General features: G+C 41.8%; 2 protein-coding genes across 4 annotated transcripts in view; one reads left to right on the forward strand and one right to left on the reverse strand.

Moving 5' to 3' along the window:
• Window positions 1–6953, reverse strand: part of LOC127009377 (mitochondrial intermembrane space import and assembly protein 40-B-like) — a 24050-nt gene extending 17097 nt beyond the window's left edge. The window contains exons 1-2 of one of the 2 annotated variants that reach the window (XM_050882406.1): window positions 6729–6953; window positions 6162–6402 (exon numbers count right to left, since the gene is read on the reverse strand). In XM_050882406.1, the coding sequence (XP_050738363.1) occupies window positions 6162–6248 (87 nt within the window). In that variant the 5' untranslated portion in view covers window positions 6249–6402; window positions 6729–6953. Of the gene's footprint in view, window positions 1–5975; window positions 5995–6161; window positions 6403–6728 lie in introns of those variants that run through there. The other variant, XM_050882407.1, reaches the window with a different exon arrangement.
• On the forward strand, window positions 1388–19877 carry LOC127009373 (uncharacterized). 2 transcript variants are annotated; one of them, XM_050882392.1, is made up of 6 exons: window positions 1388–2087; window positions 10522–10656; window positions 10866–11078; window positions 11525–11745; window positions 13224–13358; window positions 16965–19877. In XM_050882392.1, exons 1-6 carry the CDS (start codon window positions 1778–1780, stop codon window positions 18096–18098), a joined length of 2148 nt encoding a protein of 715 aa, XP_050738349.1. In that variant the 5' UTR covers window positions 1388–1777; the 3' UTR covers window positions 18099–19877. The 2 variants fall into 2 exon arrangements, with proteins under 2 accessions (XP_050738349.1, XP_050738350.1); XM_050882393.1 differs by lacking the exon at window positions 1388–2087 and adding an exon at window positions 2144–2306.
• Window positions 19878–20768: the final 891 nt, after the last annotated feature.

Below are 20768 nucleotides of genomic sequence, written 5' to 3' on the forward strand. Positions count from 1 at the left end.
CCGCGCTGCGAGGCTTCACGGTCAAATAGGCGGCGGTTCGAGCCCATCTAAGGCCGGATTCTTTCCGTTGACTAGGAGTGGTTACTGTCCCCCCTTGAGCAATTAAGGGGGATGGGGTGTGTGGTGTGTGAGGTCCTGGCAGTACCCTTGTTAGTGAGTCTGTTACCAAACAGCTTAATTGCCTTGTGTCAGCTAGGATGGTACGTAGTCCCTCCAGCATTCACTATGCCCAGGTATCAAGTATCTGCACCCACACTTATGGTAGGCGTAGTGCATCCTATGATCTGGCGGTGATGCGACTGAGGCTGGGCTACAGATATTACAGGGAGGTCAGTGCATGGGACTGACCCGGCCTGTACCTTGCAGCTTGTGTGCCAGGCCAGGGGGTCACACGCACTAAATCAAGGCCTTTTTTTTTTTTTTTTTTTAGCACTTGTCCCCTACCATTGTATCTTTTTAGTTTCCTGGTGCTACCTCCATATGTATCCTTATAGTTGTATAATCACACTCTGTATTGCCTGGGGGTTGGGATGGCATGCTCCTCGATCCCTACTCGATCCTTTGTTGTTTACTTGCAACAATAAACTATCAATCAATCAATCTGTATTTTCGCCTGAAATAAATATGTGGTCCATATTATTACGTCCTCCCTGATATAGCTATATATATATATATATATATATATATATATATATATATATATATATATATATATATATATATATATATATATATATAGATGTATATATATATATATATATATATATATATATATATATATATATATATATATATATATATATATATATATATATATATATATATATATATATATATATATATATATATATATATGTCACTGAGCACGCAGCAAGAGTTGCTATATCGGCGGAAAAACAATAGCTTTTGGAAATATAATTAGCTTAATGGCGGAAAAATTTCGCCACTTTACTTTTATGATTAGCATGACTAATTTTTTCAGGTCTTTCAAGTTCATTTCAACCGATTGCATGCAATATCTTAATTGTTTTATCAGTCAGTAATATATATGTTATTTTACTTATGCGATGCCAAGATTACTGCATCAATTAAGCAACAACACGTACAGTCTGTCTTGTCAGGGGCAGTAAGTGATATTGTTCGTTGTGCATTGTTAATCACATCTCATCATACGTATGGGGGGGTATTACTTTTCTTAAACTCGTTCAAGTTCTCCTTAGCAATGTTATAAATTCATTTGACGTCATATATTTAAAAGGATAAATACTTAATCAGCTTATTATTCTATGGCACTTAACGGTTTTCTTGGTTATTTTTGTTTGGAATATAGCGCCTTTTGTTGACGGCCGTTTGCAACACTGAGCCGCAGTAGTAGCGAGTCCAGTCCCAGCGGAACACACAGGTCGCGGCGGGTGACGACATGAACACTTCAGAGGGTGAAAGTTGGGATTCAGTTAGGCCACTATATAACCATGCACGGTGCTTATTATCAGTCCTGCATTTTTTGTGAATATTCGTGATCTAGTGACAATTCTTCATGGAACTAAAATTCAACAGTGAACTGCGAATTGATTTACAATCTGCGTTCGGGCCCCTTCAGCACGCGGCATTGTTGGACCGGGCTGATGACGTCACCGGCGGCCGGGCCAATGAGGGCGGGCGCGGGCGAGGCGCGGTGTTGTGGTGGCGGGTGAGCCTCGTGACGTCACTCCCAGCTCCGCCAATAACATTCGAAGGTGGCAACGGACTGTGATGGACGCGGGTGTCCCTGGGAACCATGCCGAGTGCCAGCCGAGTGGGTGTCAACCTCCGAGCCTCAGCGTATTTACACCAAGGTGACAGGAAGTATATGGAAGATGAGTTCCAGGTGGCCTACCAGAGGACCCACGACAAGAAGGACATCGAGTACGCCTTCTTCGGAATCTTCGATGGACACGGCGGGAAAGAAGCAGCGCATTTTGCGAAGGATAACCTAATGGACAATATCGTGAGCCTCCGTGCGTTTTGGTCTGACGACGACGAGGATGTGTTGGCAGCCATCAAGGAAGGCTTCCTGCAGACACACATGGCGATGTGGAAAGTTCTCGGTGAGTGGCGGGAAACTGAGGCCCCGTCCCCTGCCCCGTCACCAGGGGGAGCGGGAGGCCCCAAGTGTGTGCCTTGTCTGCTTCGGTGTGTCTTGAGGGTCGAGAGTATCCTCTGTGCCTTATCTGAACATGTTTCGTGCCTCTATCTCCTTCCACAGTATACTTGGCAGAACTATGAGTCACAGTTATGTAAGATGACGCGGGAGTGCGTGTCTCCAGGTGGGTGGTAGTTGGGTTACAACAACAGTTGTAGTAATTTGTTTTGAGGCCTCAATTGTTGTGCAAATGATTAATACCCATAATTTAACCATAGCAGTCTTGATCTCCTGATAGTGGGGAGGGCTACGAAGACCAGGGGAATTGTAGGGTTAAAATGTGAAGAAGGGAAAATAGGTGAATGAACCCAACCTAACAATAGTAATCTAAGCAAACCTAATCCAGGTGTGGGGGGTTCAAGATTGTCATGGTCATATTATGGTTATTATTCATGTGGACAACAATTGAGGTTGCTAGAAACAAAAAACGAAAAACACCAAATGGAAAAAAAAATCTCACATGTGATTGATACTAGAACACTTGACCTTAAGCAGGATGGAGCCACTTGGAATATGTTGGAGTGGTAGGGGGTTCACCAGAAAAGGCAGGCACCGCCCGGGGATCGAACCCGGGACCTTCCGGTGTCCGTGCGGACATGCTAACCTTGGTGAGAATCCACGCATCTCCCCCCTTAGGCCCCCCCCCACAAGGCCAGCCCGGGGAATGTGTATCGCTGCTCTGGATCCTACTCACTGTGCCATGTTGGAGTGGTAGGAGGTTCACTAGAAAAGGCAGGCACCGCCCGGGGATCGAACCCGGGACCTTCCGCTTGCCGGGTGGACGTGCTAACCATTACATCACGGTCGCCTCTTGGTGAGAAACCACACAGAATATAGGTAGAAAATGTATTGCCTGTCTTTGAGTGACTCCAACAGGTTTATTTTTTATTTTTTTATTTATTTAATTTTTTTTTTTGAGGTGGCAATGCTAAAGTACACATTTACCCCAACATATAGTGGTAAAATTCTAGTGTTTGCCCATACTCCCCCCTCCCCCCCCCATACAAGCCTGGGGACCTGGTGGGAACACGGGGTTTCGGGTGGGGGACACGAAATCTGTCGCAATTGCGTATTTTTTTAGTGGGTGGGGGGGATAAATACTCCCTAATCTAAGGATTTTTCCTCACACCGCCACTAAAAATGAGCGTTTGCGACAAATTTAGTGTTTCCCATACGGAAACCACGCACTCACTGGATCCCCAAGCTTGTTTTGGGAGAGAAGCGAAGTGAACCCACCAAACGATGCTCACCTCACCATCTGGCGTGGCGCCGGAGGCCATCTGCGCTCACATAAACCGCCTACACCACACTCATGCCCTCTCTCTCTCTAGTAGGTTCTCACCTCATCGCAAGGTTTCTGTCCTCCAAGTAGAGTCCGTGGCACCGAACACAGTGTATCTTCATTGTTTATCACTGACAAGCAAAACCACCGGCTAGCCTTGATTCGTCCAACGCCGCGCCTTAAACAGTACTGCGGGTTCTAGAGCAAGTGAAGGCTCTCGAACCTCCTGCCCGAGCTGTTCGAACATGTGAATCCTTACTGACCACAAGTTGAATCTGCTTCACGGGTTCGTATTCCCAGTATACAAGGTGATTGTGGATATTGACTCTGCGCCTCCAGAATACGATAATATGCCTCCATATATCATATATAGAGTTAAAAAAACAAAATACATGTCCCTCAACCATAATATGAAGGTGGAAGTACTTAAAAGTAAAGATGAAGCCAAATTAATCCCCTTCCCCCAACGATCTTGGGGGACCCGCGAGAGGTCGGGGTATTTGGGTGGGGGATCATATTTAAACTACTCCAACCGAACTTTACGACCTGCTAATGGGGGGGGTTTGCCCCCCTCAACCCCCCTGCTAACCAAGCCCCCCCCTTGGACCCCCCCCCCCCTCTTAAAGTACCCCAACCAAACTTTATGACCTAACAACTAGCTGAGGGACATTGAACACAAGTAACCTGCGTTCGAACCTGCTTCACACGTTCGTACGTGATACCAAACCTGCTTCACGCGTTCGTACGTGCTACCAGTAAGTGAATACATAGTCGTATATGACGGTTGCAAGATTCCTATGACGCAAATTACTTACCATTTATAGATGCTTCATTATGACCATAATACTGTAGGGGCGCCCCCTCAAATCCCCCTTTAGTATGGAGAGTGAGTGAAATTGCGTGGTTTCCTTACTATGTAAAAAACCCCGGAATGTATGAAATTTCCCTACATCATGGGTATTTTTCAACCCCCCATAGCTCAAAAACTATGCATTTGCGATGCATTTCATGTTTACCACCGCATTCCCCGAAGTCTCAATGGCCCCCTAGCCAATTATGGTTGCGAGTATGGGTAAACACTAGAATAATACCCAGATAGCAGACGAGCATGCTCAAAGGTCACAAAGACTGCTGAATATAGATTACTTCCCTCCATGGTGTTCTGCCTTCCTTGAGCAGTTTGATATTTTTATATTCCATTGCACTCCAGAGTTTGATGGTATTTTTTCTGACAGCTACAATTAATTTTTTTATGTAACTTTCCTGCAGAAATGGCCAAATGGGGGGATCAAGGGGGGCAAGGCTCCCTCACATCATTAATCAGTCAATCAATCAATGGGGACATATGCTGGGGGTGCGTCGCCTCGCCTTCTATGTAGTTCCCTTATTAACATCACCCCAGCAAGAGGTCTTCTATATTAAAATATGGAGGATCAAGGGGGATGAAGCCTCCCATTAGGAGGTGGTTAGGTTTGGTTAAATTTGTTGTTTAATTATTTGTAATAGATCTTTGTGATTGTCTTCACAATGTGCCATTTTAACGTGGCGGTCGTTGCAGCGCCAGAGTACGCTTCCCTCATGGTCTTGTGAGGGCTTAAGTGCTTATTTTTCCTAGTTTCTGTGTGATGTTTGGACAAAATCTATTTCTGGTCCATATTGATGTGTTTGCTGTTTTGCTGAAATCATTAGTTTTGGGAGCAGGTGAGGGAATAGGAAAATTTGGGAAATAGTGATTTCTGCAGGGAATAGTTGGCATATTTATTGAAAACACATCAAAGCATTGCCATTGTGAGACGGGTGAAGCTTTACTGGTTACTACGGTTATGTCATGGCGTCTTTTACTAGTGTTCATGCGCCACTGGTGTGGTGGTTAGCACGCCTAACTACGAATCTCTGGGCCTGGGTTCAAATCCCAGCCTGGGCAGTTGTCACACAACCCACCCAGCTATTCCTCCTCCCTTTCAGGCTGGTTGATAAAAAAAGTATTATTTTGGTAAACAGCATCCTCAACTTAGACAAGAACCAGCAGGCAACAGGTTTTAGTTTGGTTAGATTAGTTAATCTTATGTTTTCGATAATTATGCTCAACTGTGGTAGTGTCAGTCTTTCCTTATTGTGTTGCAAGGGCTTAAGTGCTAATTTTTCTCATTTCTGTATATTTTTGAGGACATCTTATTTCAGGTGAGTTTAGATTTTTTGGCTATTAATTTGTTATTTATTTTGCAGAAAGGAAGGGAGGAAGAGGGAGGTGGAGTAAAAACTAGTGATATGCACCAGAAACTATTAGTAGATTCATTCAAAAGGAATAAAAACTGACCAGTAAAGTTTCATCCCTAAAATCAGAGGATGCTATGGAGAAACCTGAGGAAGATAAACTTTGGAAACCTTGATGTTGCACTGGCCTACTGTCCCAGGGCAATGGGTTCTCACCCATGGTGCTAGTAGTGTATGCCACCAACTCTACATTTGTTTGCTTAAAGTATTTTAGGATAAATATTGAAAAATACATACCATTATCTTGTTTTAGCAAAAGGTATAGTTGGAGCATATGCTATAGCTGCGTGTGGCCTCACTGATCATCTCTTGTCACATTGGCCCTTGAGCCTGTGGTGGAAAGTAACCATTACCTCAGGACAATAGGGCACTGTGACTTTTGGGTTATCACACTACCTTCCCCAAGTTTTCCCAGGTACCCACCAGTGAAAGAGAGGTTGCTGAGTTAGCTGCATGCTGAGTGTCCAGGCTAGGATGTGAACCAGGGCCCGCAAGTTCATAGCTAGGCATGCTATAGTGAAACCATTTCACTGAGTCCGATGATGCGTTGGCTCCCGCGGGTCCTTTCCTCCCCTATGCTCTGCCACACAGTTCCAACACCTATCTCTTCCTCTCATATATTAGCTATAGGTAACATATGAGAGGAAAAAAATAGGTGTTGGGACTGTGTGGCAAAGCAGAGAAGGATTTGTTCTTTACAATTACAGTAAAACCCCGATTATCCAAAAGCGGATTATCCGAAAAACCGGATTATCCGAAATTGATCTGGATAATGCAATTAAATTTTTTTTTCTACACTAAAACGTTATAAAACATAAAAAAATAAATAAAAGTAACTACATTTGTACTATATTAACACATTTAAAATTGATAAGAACAGTTAAAATGAATATGCTTTCTAATACGTATTGCCGAAATAGCTTGTAACGAATAGATCAATGTATTAGACAAAAAACATTAAACAAACTCTCAACAACACCACGTCCGCACCTTCGCCCCAGCAAGGACGTAGGTGCGGCGAACGAACAAACTACTGCACGACTACTCTCACACCGTACTCTCAAGACAACGACACAAACACGACTCCCTCTCCACTCCATGCCACATTCCCCTTCCAACATACGAGTTGCGCGATAATATGAGTCATCATACTGTGTCTCCACCTGCACGATGCATCAAGGTCACACTTGCAAGCTTGCACAACCATTCACAATCGCACTCTGCAAATTCACAATTCAGATCTGCAACGCTCACAAGTATCAACATACACTGGTCCAGACAAGGAGACACACAGACAAACATACAATAAAACATTAACATCACATGTTTTAAGCGTACTACTTTGTTTAGTGTAGCGTGTGTTTGTTTGGTTTCATTGTTTACATCGTCAGTCGGCGGCAGTCGCGTCACACACTTCACACTGGGCAGTCGCATCGCGTTCTACCTGTGCTTCGACCTCACTTCTTTCTACATCACCATGCCGAAAGAAACCGGGAAAAGGAAGAAAGTCGTCCTTACCATGCAGCAGAACACAATGCCGACGATCAAACTGGCGACGATCAAAATGGCGGCCATAAATCCGGATTATCCGAAAAATCGGCTTATCCGAAAGAGGCTTCCCCCCTTCCATTTCGGATAATCGGGGTTTTACTGTACTTCCAAATTAATTGTACACCATTTATAGGGGCTAATATTATTAGTTTAAAAAAATACTGAAGGTGATTAGCCTCTTAGTTATATGATGGAGCTTCATTTTCTTTTTTTGGTTAGATTAGGTTTCCTGACAAAAATTCTGAAGGCACAGTAATGCAAGCTTTTTCTCTAAACATCTGACTGCTGTAGGAATCGAGGGTTGGGAAAGTTATTTGAAAATGTAACAACTTTTTTTTGTGTGTGAGTTTTGAATTATTCTGAACTTCAGTTTCTGTGGAAGTTAGTAGTTCTGGTCAGTTTCCAGACAAGGACCAGTCTTGCTCTGATGGACAGAGCTTTTTTCCCCAAAATATGCTTTGGCAAACTGATCATCGATCTGAGTTGGAAATTACAGCATACTAGGTACACTTGTTTTACCAGCTCCCTTGATCTGAAACTCTCAAAGCTGCTGACAAGTGAATTGGAGAATGCCCAAGGTCTAGGAATGGCATTGCCTTGAGGGAGACACTGGGGAATATAGAGGCGAGTCATGCTACCAGGCTGACTGAGGACTTGGAGTGATACAGAACTCTGTCACGAAGGACTAGAACCCTTCTGAGGAGGTATGAGGAGAGGTACATCAGAGGTCTCGCTGAGGATGTTAAGGGTTGTCTATGAGGAGGGTTAATTAGAGGTACGTCAGAGGTCTCGTTGAGGATGTTGAGGGTTGTCTATGAGGAGGGTTAATTAGAGGTACGTCAGAGGTCTCACTGAGGATATTGAGGGTTGTCTATGAGGAGGGTTAATTAGAGGTACGTCAGAGGTCTCACTGAGGATGTCGAGGGTTGTCTAAATGCAAACGACCTTAGCCCTGTCTTTCGAGCTCTGAAGGAGCTCCACTCCAAATCCACATTTCAGATGAGTACAACCCAAATGGCTGATGGGCAGATAGAATCAGATGTGGATGGATACAGGGCTTGTTGGGCCGAGTACTTTGGCCAGCTCTACATGGTAGAACTCCCAACCGGACAGTTTCCTCTGGCTGGGTTGCAGATGGCAGCTGCTGATCCACCAGTAGACAAAACTCCACCTACTCTTGCAAAAATAAGAGGCTGTGAAGAAATTAAAGGGTGGAAAGGCAGCTGGGATCTGTAATATCAGCACAGAGATGTTGAAGCTGGGGGTGAGGCCATGATGTGTGGGTTGCATGCAGTTCGGTCTGCCTTGTGGCAGTCCGGTGCCATTCTTTTTGACTTGAAAAGGAGGTTGGTTGTCCCTCTCTAGAAAGGAAAACGGGACTGACAGGACTGCAACAATTACCGTGGTATTATACTGCTCAGTGTGCTGGGCAAGGTGCTCACTCATCTGCTGAAGTTTCAGAAACCTGAGCAATTTGGGTTCACACCCATCAAGCCAACAATTGACTGGATCCTAGCACTTTGCATCCTGCGTAACGCCAACGCGAGTTTCAACAGGGGTTGCTTGTAGCTTATGTCAATCTCAAGAAAACTCTGCATCATGAAGCACTCTGGGACATTTTGCGGATCTGTGGGATTCCTGCAACGATTGTTGACCTGATGACTGACCTTTACTCTGGGACTGAAAGTGCTGTGAAGTGTGGGAGAGGCAATTCTGGCTTCTTTCCTGTTAATTCATTAGTGAGGCAGGGGTGCATCCTTGCCCCATCACTTTTCAACACTTGCATGGACTGGGTAGTAGGCACAGTTGCTGATCAAAGTCGTTGTGGAGCATCTGTTGATGGCATCAGGGTCACTGATTTTGTGTTTGCTGATGATGCTGTACTTCTCACGGAATTGCTGGAGGTCCTGGTGGTGACTCTTGTAGTGCTGCATGAGGAGGCGAAGCTGAGACTGAAGGTTTCCTGGGCCAAAACCAAGGTCCAGTCGTTTGGAGGCTTGCTAGATGACACAGTTCAGTTAGTTCATGTATATGGTGAAAAGTTTCACATGCCTTGGTAGCATAGTGCTTAACAGTGGTGGATCTTACCAGGAAGGCACTTGATGGATTGGCCTGGCCTACAGTGTTATGGACTTAATGTGAGTATATGGCGTTGTCGATATCTATGCTGGCGGACAAAGATTCAAATCTTTAAGCCACTTGTGCTCCATGTCTTACTGTATGGCTGTGAGCCATGTACACTGAATAGTGACTTGGAGAGGTATGTCAATGCCTTTGGATATATATAGCTGGAATGACTTGTCGAACCAGTGCAACTGAATCGAGGTCTGTTACCATCATAGTTTGTGACTGCCAACTCCAGCTATGTGGGTACATGATGCGCCTCCCGGATGTCAATCCTGCTCACAGGGTTGCTTCTGTACGAGATAACCCTGAGTGGAGGAGATCAAGGGGGCGCCCTCATAACTCATGGCTGAGGCAAGTTGACTGATCCTACCAGGAAGGACGAGATCGTTAGGGCAGTTGCATGGAATCTTGCTTGAGAAGACCGTCGGGAGTGGAGGCAGTGAGTGAGTGCAGAGATGCATCCCTAGGTCTATGCTCCCCATTAGTTAGTTGATTCTGAAGCCTTGCTAGATTACCTGACCAGTCTTGATCACTTAACAATTCATCAACAGACTTCTTGTAGTTTGAAACTTAAATTAGGCAAATATCAAATTATTGATTGAGGATATTTATTGTTCCTTTGCTTTTCTATACCACTAAGAGATGATTAACTGAGATAGGCACCCTCCACTTTAAGAAGGTTACTTTCTTGTGAAACCATTTCCTTGGCAAAGGTTTATTGTGCATTGGTTAAATAAAGTTTGATTCGTGGACCCCAAGTTTCCTTGCTAACAAGGAAAATTAGACTCTAAATTAGAATTGTCAATAGAAAAGATTGGTGTAGAATTATGTGGCCTGTATTCAGGTCTAATGTTAGATAAGTAATCTGAAATGCTTTCATATTGAATTGACATCCTATTATATACAAGCACATTATTGGTATCAGTGAGTTGTCAGCCATTTTAAAGTGTTAGTGTTGGCTTAGTTTTTATCATTAATTTGAAATGTGGCATTAAATAATTTTTCCCTTTCATATGGACCATCTCATTGAGTGAGAAATAAAAGTTACTGGTTAATTTTGTCTTGCATTGTTTCTCACTGCACAAATTAACTCATACCTTTGCAGATCAGTGGCCCAGAACAGCATCTGGTTGGCCCAGCACCAGTGGTACAACTGCCAGTGTGGCCTTCATTCGCCGCCAGAAAATATACATTGGACATGTTGGGGACTCAGGGATAGTACTTGGCTACGAAGAACCAGGTGAGTTTGGGTTTATTGAATCATTGTGCATTCTCTTAATCTAATTAACCATTATTATCTCATTGTATACCCTGTTTCCTTTGGACTCAAGAGTGAGAGTTAAAATGACCTCAGTCAAAACCATGCTTTTCCATTGAAGTAATTGCAGATATTATAATTTTAAATAACATTTAATTTTCCTTTCCTGATATCTTATTTCTGTTGTGCAGGTGGTGAATGGCATGGGGAAGCACTTACCAGAGACCACAAACCTGAGAGTGTGGTGGAGAAGGCACGCATTACTGAATGTGGAGGCAAAGTTATCAACAAGTCTGGAGTACCACGAGTGGTTTGGAATAGACCTAAATCTGGGCACCAGGGTCCTGTGCGAAGATCTACTCCCATGGATGAGATTCCCTTTTTAGCTGTTGCTCGTTCCTTGGGTAAGTTTTGCTGACTTCAATTTTATATCACTGAAAATTCAAAGATCAAGAACAAATGCATTGTTTTTAGTGTTGTGAAGCCTTGCTAATACAAAACAAGCATGAATACCACCAGCTGCATTTAAACCATCTTTGCTTTATTTATCGATGCTTTCATAGCTCTATCAACATGTCCTTTCTTAAAATGTTTTCTTCAATTTACAAAAATAACTGCCTGTTTCTAGTCTAGATACTTGAACTCCTTTACAGCTTGGAGGATTACAATTTGTCAGTGTTACTATTTGTTCTTAATATCCTTTTCCCATTTATTGTTAGAATATGCTTTGTTATTAAGGAGAATTCATACTTCAAGAAAGCAGTGCTTGTTGTTTAAGTGATGCTTTCCAAAGGTTGTAATCTAGAATTTAAGGTACAATTGTTCTAAAAGCATATTTTTTCCCACACAGGAGACCTTTGGAGCTACAATGCCACCAATGACCAATTTGTGGTATCACCGGAGCCAGATGTGTGTGTGATGCCCATTGACATCAGTCGGCACCGGTGCCTTATCTTTGGCACAGATGGCTTGTGGAATGTACTGACACCGGATGCTGCAGTCAGTGTGGCACACCAAGCTGAGCGCAACAACGAAAAGCATTACCTTGGCGTGCCCAACTCCTGTGGGAAGGTGGGTCTCCTGTCATTATCTTGCCCTGAGATAGATGTATTAATATACAGTGGTACCTCGTGATTTGAACTTAATTGGTTCATTTGGGCTATTCGAATTAGGAAGCAATTTATCCCATTGAAATTAATGTAGAAAAAAAAAATCCGTTCCAGGCCCTAAAATCCTCATATTCTTTTAACCCCTTCACTCCGGCGACGCCAGCATCAGCATCCGACGGCGTCACCGTTAGTCCTCTTCTAAACCTCTTAATCCTCATCTAAACAAGAGGATTGAGAGGTTTAGAAGAGGATTAATCCTCTTCCATTTCCTCTTGACCCTTTCCATACTGTGACGCTGACCTCTGTGTCATGGATGGAAAGGGTTAACATTTTTATGGGTTTATGTTTTGCCCTGTGGCCAGATCACTCATATATTGTCAAGCAGATATATATTATCAATATATTGCCAACACATGTAAATGCATTTTGTCGGGGGAAATGGAGGAGAGGGAAGGGAAGGACACATGTAAGATCATGGAAAATATCCCACTGATTCACCGGCGCTACGCACATATTTCCCGGCGTAAAATGTTGAAAGGCCGTCCTCGAGATGGGCCTTGTTTGTGTGTGTGTGTGTGTGTGTGTATGAGAGAGAGAGAGAGAGCAGCCTCTCTCTCTCTCTCACACACACACACACACACACACACACACACACACACGTGGTCACCGTGCCAGGGGAGTCAGGCTGTAACTTGTTGATGCCTCTCTCTCTCTCTCATACACACAAACATGCACTTTTATTTATTTATTTATTTTATTTATTTATTTATTTATTTATTTTTATTTATTTATTTATTTATTTATTTTTATTTATTTATTTAATTTTTTTTTTTATTATTTTTTTTTTTTAGAACACCATCACTTGCACTGGCACTTTTCACATTCTTGGGAGCCATAATGAGGCTTAATTTCAAGAAAATATGCAAAAAATATCAAGAACAACAAAGAGTGGCATTCAAAGCAGGGGAGCGTAAGCGTGACTGACAAGAGTGGCTTCCAGTGTTGCCAGGTCCACGTTTTTTCCTGCGTAATTGGGCTATTTTTCAAGGGAGTGTGCGGGAAAAAATGGCAGTCATGGGTTGGCATTTTTTGAGGCTGGAGTCTGCGGTATCACATTCACCGACCTGGCTACAATGATGGCTTCGTCTGTAGCCGTTTGTTTGTGTTCGAATTGCGACACACGTTTGAATTGGAGGACAACTCTTGTTTGATAAATGTGTTCGAATTGGGAATGGTTCAAATCACGAGGTACCACTGTATACTGAATGTTCATGTGCACACTACATGCTCCTTTATTTATTTATTTTTGTTTTTTCTTTCTTCCAAAATTTAATGTTTTCAGTCTCCTTCCACGTTGTTCCATTTTTCTGTATGGGAAACATGTGGTACTGACGATAATATTTTGCAGGCATTTAATTTAATTAGGCTAATCTTTTGCAGCAACGTCTGTGGGTGAATCCTTCGCGGTCAGTGGTGTCGGGTGCTCTAGGACGTTACCTTAAATTAAACCTCCGTGCCGACAACACAAGTGCGGTGACCGTTTTTCTTGATCCACCAGGACGCCCCAAAAGAGAGGTAGGTTTCTTGTCATATATTTAATAAATAATTGTTTTCTGTCCCATGACTCAGGTCAGAAAAGTTCTGTACATAAGTAACCTTGATCCATCCATATGTCTTACAAATGTCCTTCATTCCAGCTTCTCAGTTGTCAGATCAAATTCATTCCCTATTTACTTATCTGTTGATCTCCAGGAATTTTCCTCTTTGCTCCTACCAATATTCCATATAGATAGTTTTCCCAATTCTTGTCGTCAATATTCTTAACCTCTTCAGTACCATGACGCAGTATATGAGTCATTTCATCTCTCGAACCATATCCTAGATGGTCATTGGACTATTCTACGTAGTCTGTAAAACCAGGATATGGCATGGAGGTTATGTTTTGTCTGCTTGTATTGAAGGGGTTAACCCCTTAGCGACGACTATGACGCTAGCGTCATGTAAATTTTTCTAACGTGTGCGACGAGCATGACGGCAGCGCCGGAAAACGAGAAGCTCTCTGGAAATTGAACGGCGCGTGTAACTATGTATTTGTCGATCCTAAGTGACTAACTGGCACCTCTTTTGCCCCTTAGACGACTCCGTGCTAAAAATTGTCTATAATTCCTGCCTATGCATCATGGCGTCTGCAGAGCGATTATGTTCCCTCAGCCTACCTGTTTTGGCGGTCTTCCTTTAGTTTCTGCTCGTTGTGCGCGTAAGCGTAGTCTTGACATCCTCCACTGATTTACCTGATGTTCTAGATTTGGGGTTCGTGAACCCCCAGGAGTTCACAAGATGTCCAGGGGTACTTAGATGGCTGATGAAAAAAATATTTTAAATATTTAAATCTGCAGAGTGAGTGAGTGAGTTGGTGAGTGAGTGAGTGGGTGGGTGGGTGGGTGGGTGGGTGAGTGTGTGTGTGTGTGTGTGTGTGTGTGTGAGAGAGACGGAGAGGCGTGCCATATCATGTCGGTTCATGTTCAAACAGCAACTGCGAGTGAGGGTGGGGGGCAGGGTTGCCATTTGGTATTGAAAAATCCATTTGGTAATGAAGCACCGTGATTGGTATTGGACTTAAATTTGGTAATGAAGCGAAAAAAAATTGGTATTGAACTATTAAAAAAAATAATAAATAAATAAGGAATACTTCCACTTATACATCCCCTTACACTTACATTCTAAATAAAGTCATTAAAATTTGAATAATTTGATAATATCCTTTGCAGTACCTTTGTATATTGAGTTAGTCACTAAATTACCATTCTGTTCGATGTTAGATTACTGGGGGTCGGGTAGATGGTCTTATAACTCGGGGTACTTAACGGGAAAAAGGTTGAGAACCCCTGTTCTAGATGAACCATTATCTTGTTCACAGGAGTGGGAAGCAGAATTTGGAATTTTTGGGGAATCATGGAATTCCAGCCAAATGGTCAGTTCAAATCATAATCTGATTTCACAGTTGAGTTATACGGATGATTTTCTACAACTTTTATTTTATGAGATTCATTCCAGAATGAAAAACTACAAAAAATATTTTTTTGAGTTTCACTGCAACTTTGGCTCTCTGTAGGCAGTAGATTTCCTGGTCAAAGAGTATAAACTATATTTTTCATACTCCATATTGATAAAATGAGCAACTTCCATAAATTTTCCTGTACCAGTATAAACTTGGAATTTTGGGGAATCATGGAATTTAAGCCAAACGGTCAGTCCAAATCATAATCTGATTTCTCAGTTGAGTTATATGGATGATTTTCTACAACTTTTATTCAATGAGATTCATTCCAGAATGAAAAACTACAAAAATAATTTTTTCAGTTTCACGGCAATTTTGGCTCTCTGTAGGCAGCAAATTTCCTGGTCAAAGTGTCATGCCACGGGAGTTTATTTTCTCTTTTTCTATTTTCCTACACGTCCTCTGCGTGTATCGAAACACACGAGAAATTAATCAAGACAAGGTGAGGGTATTCGCCGGCTGCCTGGGATTGAACCCGTGACCAACGTGACGGGAGAGCCACTCCTTACTGAGTCGGCCAAAGAGGTACCCCACTGGCTAAGTGGGTTATGGGAGGCTCGTTCATCAGGCATAGTCGCCGCACTACACGACTTTCCCCTCAATGTAGATTAATTTCTGTGTGTTGAGACCTTTAGACTGTGACCCATTTTGGTGCACTATTACACAATGTCCCCATAGAGACATACACTCAACCCTCGATTTGCCGGACTAAAAGGGGGGAAGGCTTGTCCGGGAATGGCAAATGTCCGGCAATGGAAAGACTACACATAGCTGTCCTATACTGTCCTGTAATATAATATATTACCTTCTACAACATGCACATATACAACATACATATACTTTATACAGGTACTGTACTGTTTGAAGAAGAGAACTTTGTACGGACTCTTGTCCGCAACCAAATGGAGGTCCAGCAAATCGAGGGTTGCGTGTACCTCCAACACTTCCCATTTTCTATTACCCTCGGAGCATGGGCCATCCTACCTCCTTTGGGGAAACTCGGCAGAACTGCAGGAGAGGATGCCCACCGCTGCCACCACTGTCATGCCCCGGGAGTTTATTTTCTCTTTCTATTTTCCTACATGTCCTCTGCGTGTATCGTAACACACGAGAAATTAATCAAGACAAGGTGAGGGTATTTGCCGGCTGCCTGGGATTGAACCCGCGACCAACGTGACGGGAGAGCCACTCCTTACTGAGTCGGCCAAAGAGATACCCCACTGGCTAAGTGGGTTATGGGAGGCTCGTTCATCAGGCATAGTCGCCGCACTACAAAAGATTATAAACTATTTTTCAGATGCCATCGCGATAAAATGAGCAACTTTTTTCCAAAAAAAATTCCTGTACCAGTAAAAAGTTGGAATATTTCGGGAATCACAGCCAAACGGTCAGTTCAAGTCATAATCTGATTTCGCATTTGAGTTATACGGATGATTTTCTACAACTTTTATTCAATAAGATTCATTCTAGAATGAAAAAAATACAAAAAATTAACAAAATTATTTATTGTTTCACCACAACTTTGGCTCAATGTGGGCAGTAAATTTCCAGGTCAAAGATTATACACTATATTTTTCAGACTCCATTGTGATAAAATGAGCAACTTTTCATCCATATTTTTTTCTGTATGTCGCACCAGTAAAAAGTTGGAATTTTGGGGGAATCATGGAATTCCAGCCAAATGCGACAACCTTGAAAGAAACGGATTTCACAGCAGGGTGCACCAGAAAGTTTTCTGTAAAACATCTTTTATGATTTTTTCTCAGTTTTGAAGTGTATTTTTCGATGACTTTTGCGTCATGGAAGATCACCCAAGAAAAACTTGCGGTGCTGAGGGGTTAATGTTGCCATGCCAACACAGGACATTTTCCTATATTTGTTGTCACACATGATTCCCTACCTTCCCATTTATTAAATTCCATAGCCAGTTAATTTCTCACAACCTTTCCTGCTTCTGTCACAAAGGTTTGTTTACATAACAAAGTCAGTGCCAGGGTTCCTTCATTGCTTTCATCGAGATCCTTAATAGCCTCCATTTTTTAACTATTTTTAAGGGGTTTCATGACTTAAGGTACATAACCCCACCTTGTGCAAAATTAATGATATTGACAATGTCCTTACAGGTTCTGCTGCAGCAGAAGGGAATGAAAAAAGGATCTCCTGTTAAACCTGTCACTAAAGCACCTGAGGAAGTACGCAGTCAAGATGCCTTGGTTCAGGTTCACATGTACAATCAGAACCAGGCCAGCAAACAGGAGGGTAACAGAGGTGTTTTGCGTATAAAAGAGTGTCGCCCTCAGAAATGGCAAACCAGTCCCCAGGATGAGATGGCACGGCAAACTATTACCCTTCCAGGGTACAGTGATCAGGCCATGACCAGGTTAGGTTGTTCTGAGGGTGGAAGTGATAGTGCACATTCAGTTCCTAGCACTTCAGCAGACAACACCACAGATCATAATGTTGAGAGTGTTGACTCAAGGGTGGTTGGTACACTTCCAAGTGATGTGAGGTCACCAACACCACCTTTCCCTGATTGTGTACCCAGTATAATTCCAGTAAGTGAGACAGAGGAAAGACCCCAAAGCAAATTAGAAAACAGACCAGACAGTAGAACAGAAAGCAGATTAGAAGATAATTCAGAAAATGAGTCCCCAAGTACCCCAGAATCCATACCAGAAAATACAACCGACACAAGAACAGATTTGAGACCATTGCGAGATGACATCCAAATCCCAGTTGTATCTAGCAGTACTATTAGCCCAGCAAATAAACCAGGTGTTAAAGTTAAAGGAAGCTCAGCAGTGACTACACAAGAGAAGGGAGAAGGCAAACGAAGAACACGGTCAAATATACATCAAGCTGGACATGTTGCTGAAAGTGAGAACATGGAGCAACACCCCAGGCCTCCCAATAACAACAATGAATGGACTGACCAACACGGGGAGGAGAAGGCTGGCACTAGCTCCAAAAGCAAAAATTCTAAAGAAAATACAAATGTGGATTCCTCTAATCGTGTTTTGAAATCTGTGAACAGAGGCACTCCCGAGTCCATGGGACGTTCCTCTTCGAAGAGTGTCATTACCACCAAACGCAAAAGAAATTCAGATTTGGAGACTGTGCCACTTGGGGAGCCCACATCAAAATCTGCCAGAGTCCATACTCGATCACACACCTGGAGCCATAAATCCATGATAACCAGAAGTCAAGAAAAGACACACACCACCCCAACCAGAACTTCAGCAACTCATAAAAAGTGAGATTTTCAAAAATATTTTGAATTGCCATATATTTTTCTTGTTACTAAGTGATTGATCTCATGGAAAATAATGGTGGGGTGGTTTACAATTTTTTGAGGTGCTAAACTGTTGCCTGTTTTAAAATAATTGTAAATGAGACATGGTCACACTACCTTGGTGATCACCGTTACATTTCTCACTGAAATAATAGTTTTAAGGGGTATGCAGACCACTGGCAAATTGTGTACAGGACTAGGTATCTGATTAGATTCCCATTGGCAAAAAAATTTAAGGCGTGCCTTGTCAGAGGAGCCAGTGTGTGTGAAAAAGTACAATTTCTTATGACAGAGTTGGATCAGCCTGACTCGAGCAGGTTTTAATGGACCATAAGGAGAGCGTTTGTTATGAACATGTTAGAGAGTGTAGAATTATTTTTATATGTACTATAGTTTTATTGAAATCGGTAACCAGTTTAACCTAAATTTATGCTAAGTTTTATTTTATCAAATTCTAGGGGACGATAATTTCCTTGTGAATTTTTTTAATCATTTTATTACTTTCCCCACCCAGTGTGACTGGGAAACTGAGTCAATGACAAGTAAAATAATTTGTATGGTTTAAGTATATTTATTCATTTTAATCTACCTCTCAATTGCTATAATTAATACTGCTACAAGATAAATTTTACACATACTCGATCTTGAGTTATGTTTTTTAGCTGTCACAGAGGTGAACTTCCTCACAATTAATATCATATGGGCAGTATTTTTTATTTTTATGAATATACATTTTTAATATCTGGGGCTTTTTGAATTAATGGTGACGTAACATTTCCAAGGTATTAACATTTTAAGTACCTATAAAGTTTAGTATGTTGTGATACATGAAGGGGAAAGTGAAGTGAAGGCAGCATGAAATTCAATGTCCATCATCAGGTAAACTTCAAAAACAAACCTTTGTGATTTTAAAAATTCATTTATATTTGACTTTTTTCATGGTGGAAGTAAATTTTATACACTACATCTTGCTAATAGACCGTATTGGCTATCAGCTTGCAACGAGGATGCTTTACTCTTTGTTTACCAATTTCCCACAGTTTTGGTGTTGTACCGCAGCACCGTGTGTGTAAAACATATGTTTAAGACCAGAAATCTAAATAACCACACTTTCAGAAATAATACTGATGCAGCAACAAATTATACTAGAGTTACTGGAAAGTAATATACACCCATGAACGAATATTGAGGAGACTAAACTTCTGATGTAGCCTCCTGTCGCTCACAAGAGATACAGGCCTGTGTACGTTCAGCACTCGGTGGTCATATATATCATACATAGACGCAAACCTTTAAACCTACAAGGAATGAGTATTATATATTTTTCCTGACCAATAGTTACTGTGTTTTGAACATTTGGCTCCAAACATTAACTTGTATTCTGCAATCCCAAAACAAACAAAAAAGAACTTCACTAGGAAAAGTACCTCTTTGACAGTTCTCCAGGTGACTGAGTTAGGTGCTGCGTGTGTAGCCAATACTGTCTGTTGGGTGTGCCTACTTATGTTCTTTGTTTTATTTATATTTTATTTTCCTCCACTAATTTACTTTGGATGAGTGAAAGTGACAAGTACAATTTGCATTACCAGGGGTCCTTAAGGTATGTAATTGTGATAAATTGTGATCAGGATCAATTTTAGAATGTGTTTCCAAAAGCCTTCTTAACTTTTATGTACTATTGATGAATTGTACAGTGATGTAAACTCCAGGGTGTAAATATATTGTATATAACTGATTGATACTCCTTATTAGTTTCACTTTCCTGTAAACTATTTAATATAAGCATTAGTTAACCCTCTCACACACAATGGCGCATTTAGCATCATCAAAGGGTAACAGGTCCTGGCGCATGATGACGCGAAACGCGTCATAAAAAAATAAATAAATAAATAAATAAATAAATAAATAAAATAAAATAAAAATCAAGTTTTTGGTGAAAGTATGTCAAATTTGGGTGTGTCATTTGTTGGGATAAGTTTCTTAATGGTAACATATGGCAACCTTACTAAGGAGCATAGATGAGCTTTGAGCGATTTTTAGTTGTTAGCCTACTCTGACGGGAGAGGAAAAAAATACAATTTTCTCAGTGTAACTCGGGAACTAATAGGCATATCAGGATTTTGAGGATACCATAAGAATCCTCACTAAATTCCGTTTCAAATTTCATATTCGGCTAAAAAAGTTGGCCCACAAAAGTTCGAGCTAGCGAGTGGGAGAGTTGGTACTTAGGATTTATTGTCTACAATATCTATACGGTGACTTTAAACAAGTTTGTATTATTTACATATTTTCCTCTATTTTTATTTGTGTGTGTTCTAGTACAGGTAACTCGATTTATGCGAGTATTGTGTCCTTGAAGAGGCCATGTAAATCAAAAACAATGTAAATCAAACAAGAGGTAGGTTTCTATCGAAAAATAAATATTCACTTCATTCAGTGGAGAGAGAGAGAATATCCTTATCACCGAGATATCCACTCAGGCACTCAGTCTCAGCCTCACTCGTGTGAGGAAGAAATGGGGGACACCATGAGCGACTGGCTAGTATTGGTACCGGTACCAAGCAGTCTGGTGCCGGTACCGTACCGTAAAGCTGGTACCATTAGTACTGGTACCTGCCCAGTGCCCACCCCTATT

Source organism: Eriocheir sinensis, chromosome 40 (assembly GCF_024679095.1).
Source record: "Eriocheir sinensis breed Jianghai 21 chromosome 40, ASM2467909v1, whole genome shotgun sequence".
NCBI classification, from domain to species: Eukaryota; Metazoa; Arthropoda; class Malacostraca; order Decapoda; family Varunidae; genus Eriocheir; species Eriocheir sinensis.

Excerpts from the sequence above, each read along its gene's own strand:
- LOC127009373 (XM_050882392.1), top strand. The coding sequence starts at position 1,778 with ATGCCGAGTGCCAGCCGAGTGGGTGTCAACCTCCGAGCCTCAGCGTAT. Across the intron at positions 11,079-11,524 it reads AGCTGTTGCTCGTTCCTTGG|GAGACCTTTGGAGCTACAAT; the intron begins GTAAGTTTTGCT and ends TTTCCCACACAG. Across the intron at positions 13,359-16,964 it reads CAGGACGCCCCAAAAGAGAG|GTTCTGCTGCAGCAGAAGGG; the intron begins GTAGGTTTCTTG and ends ATGTCCTTACAG.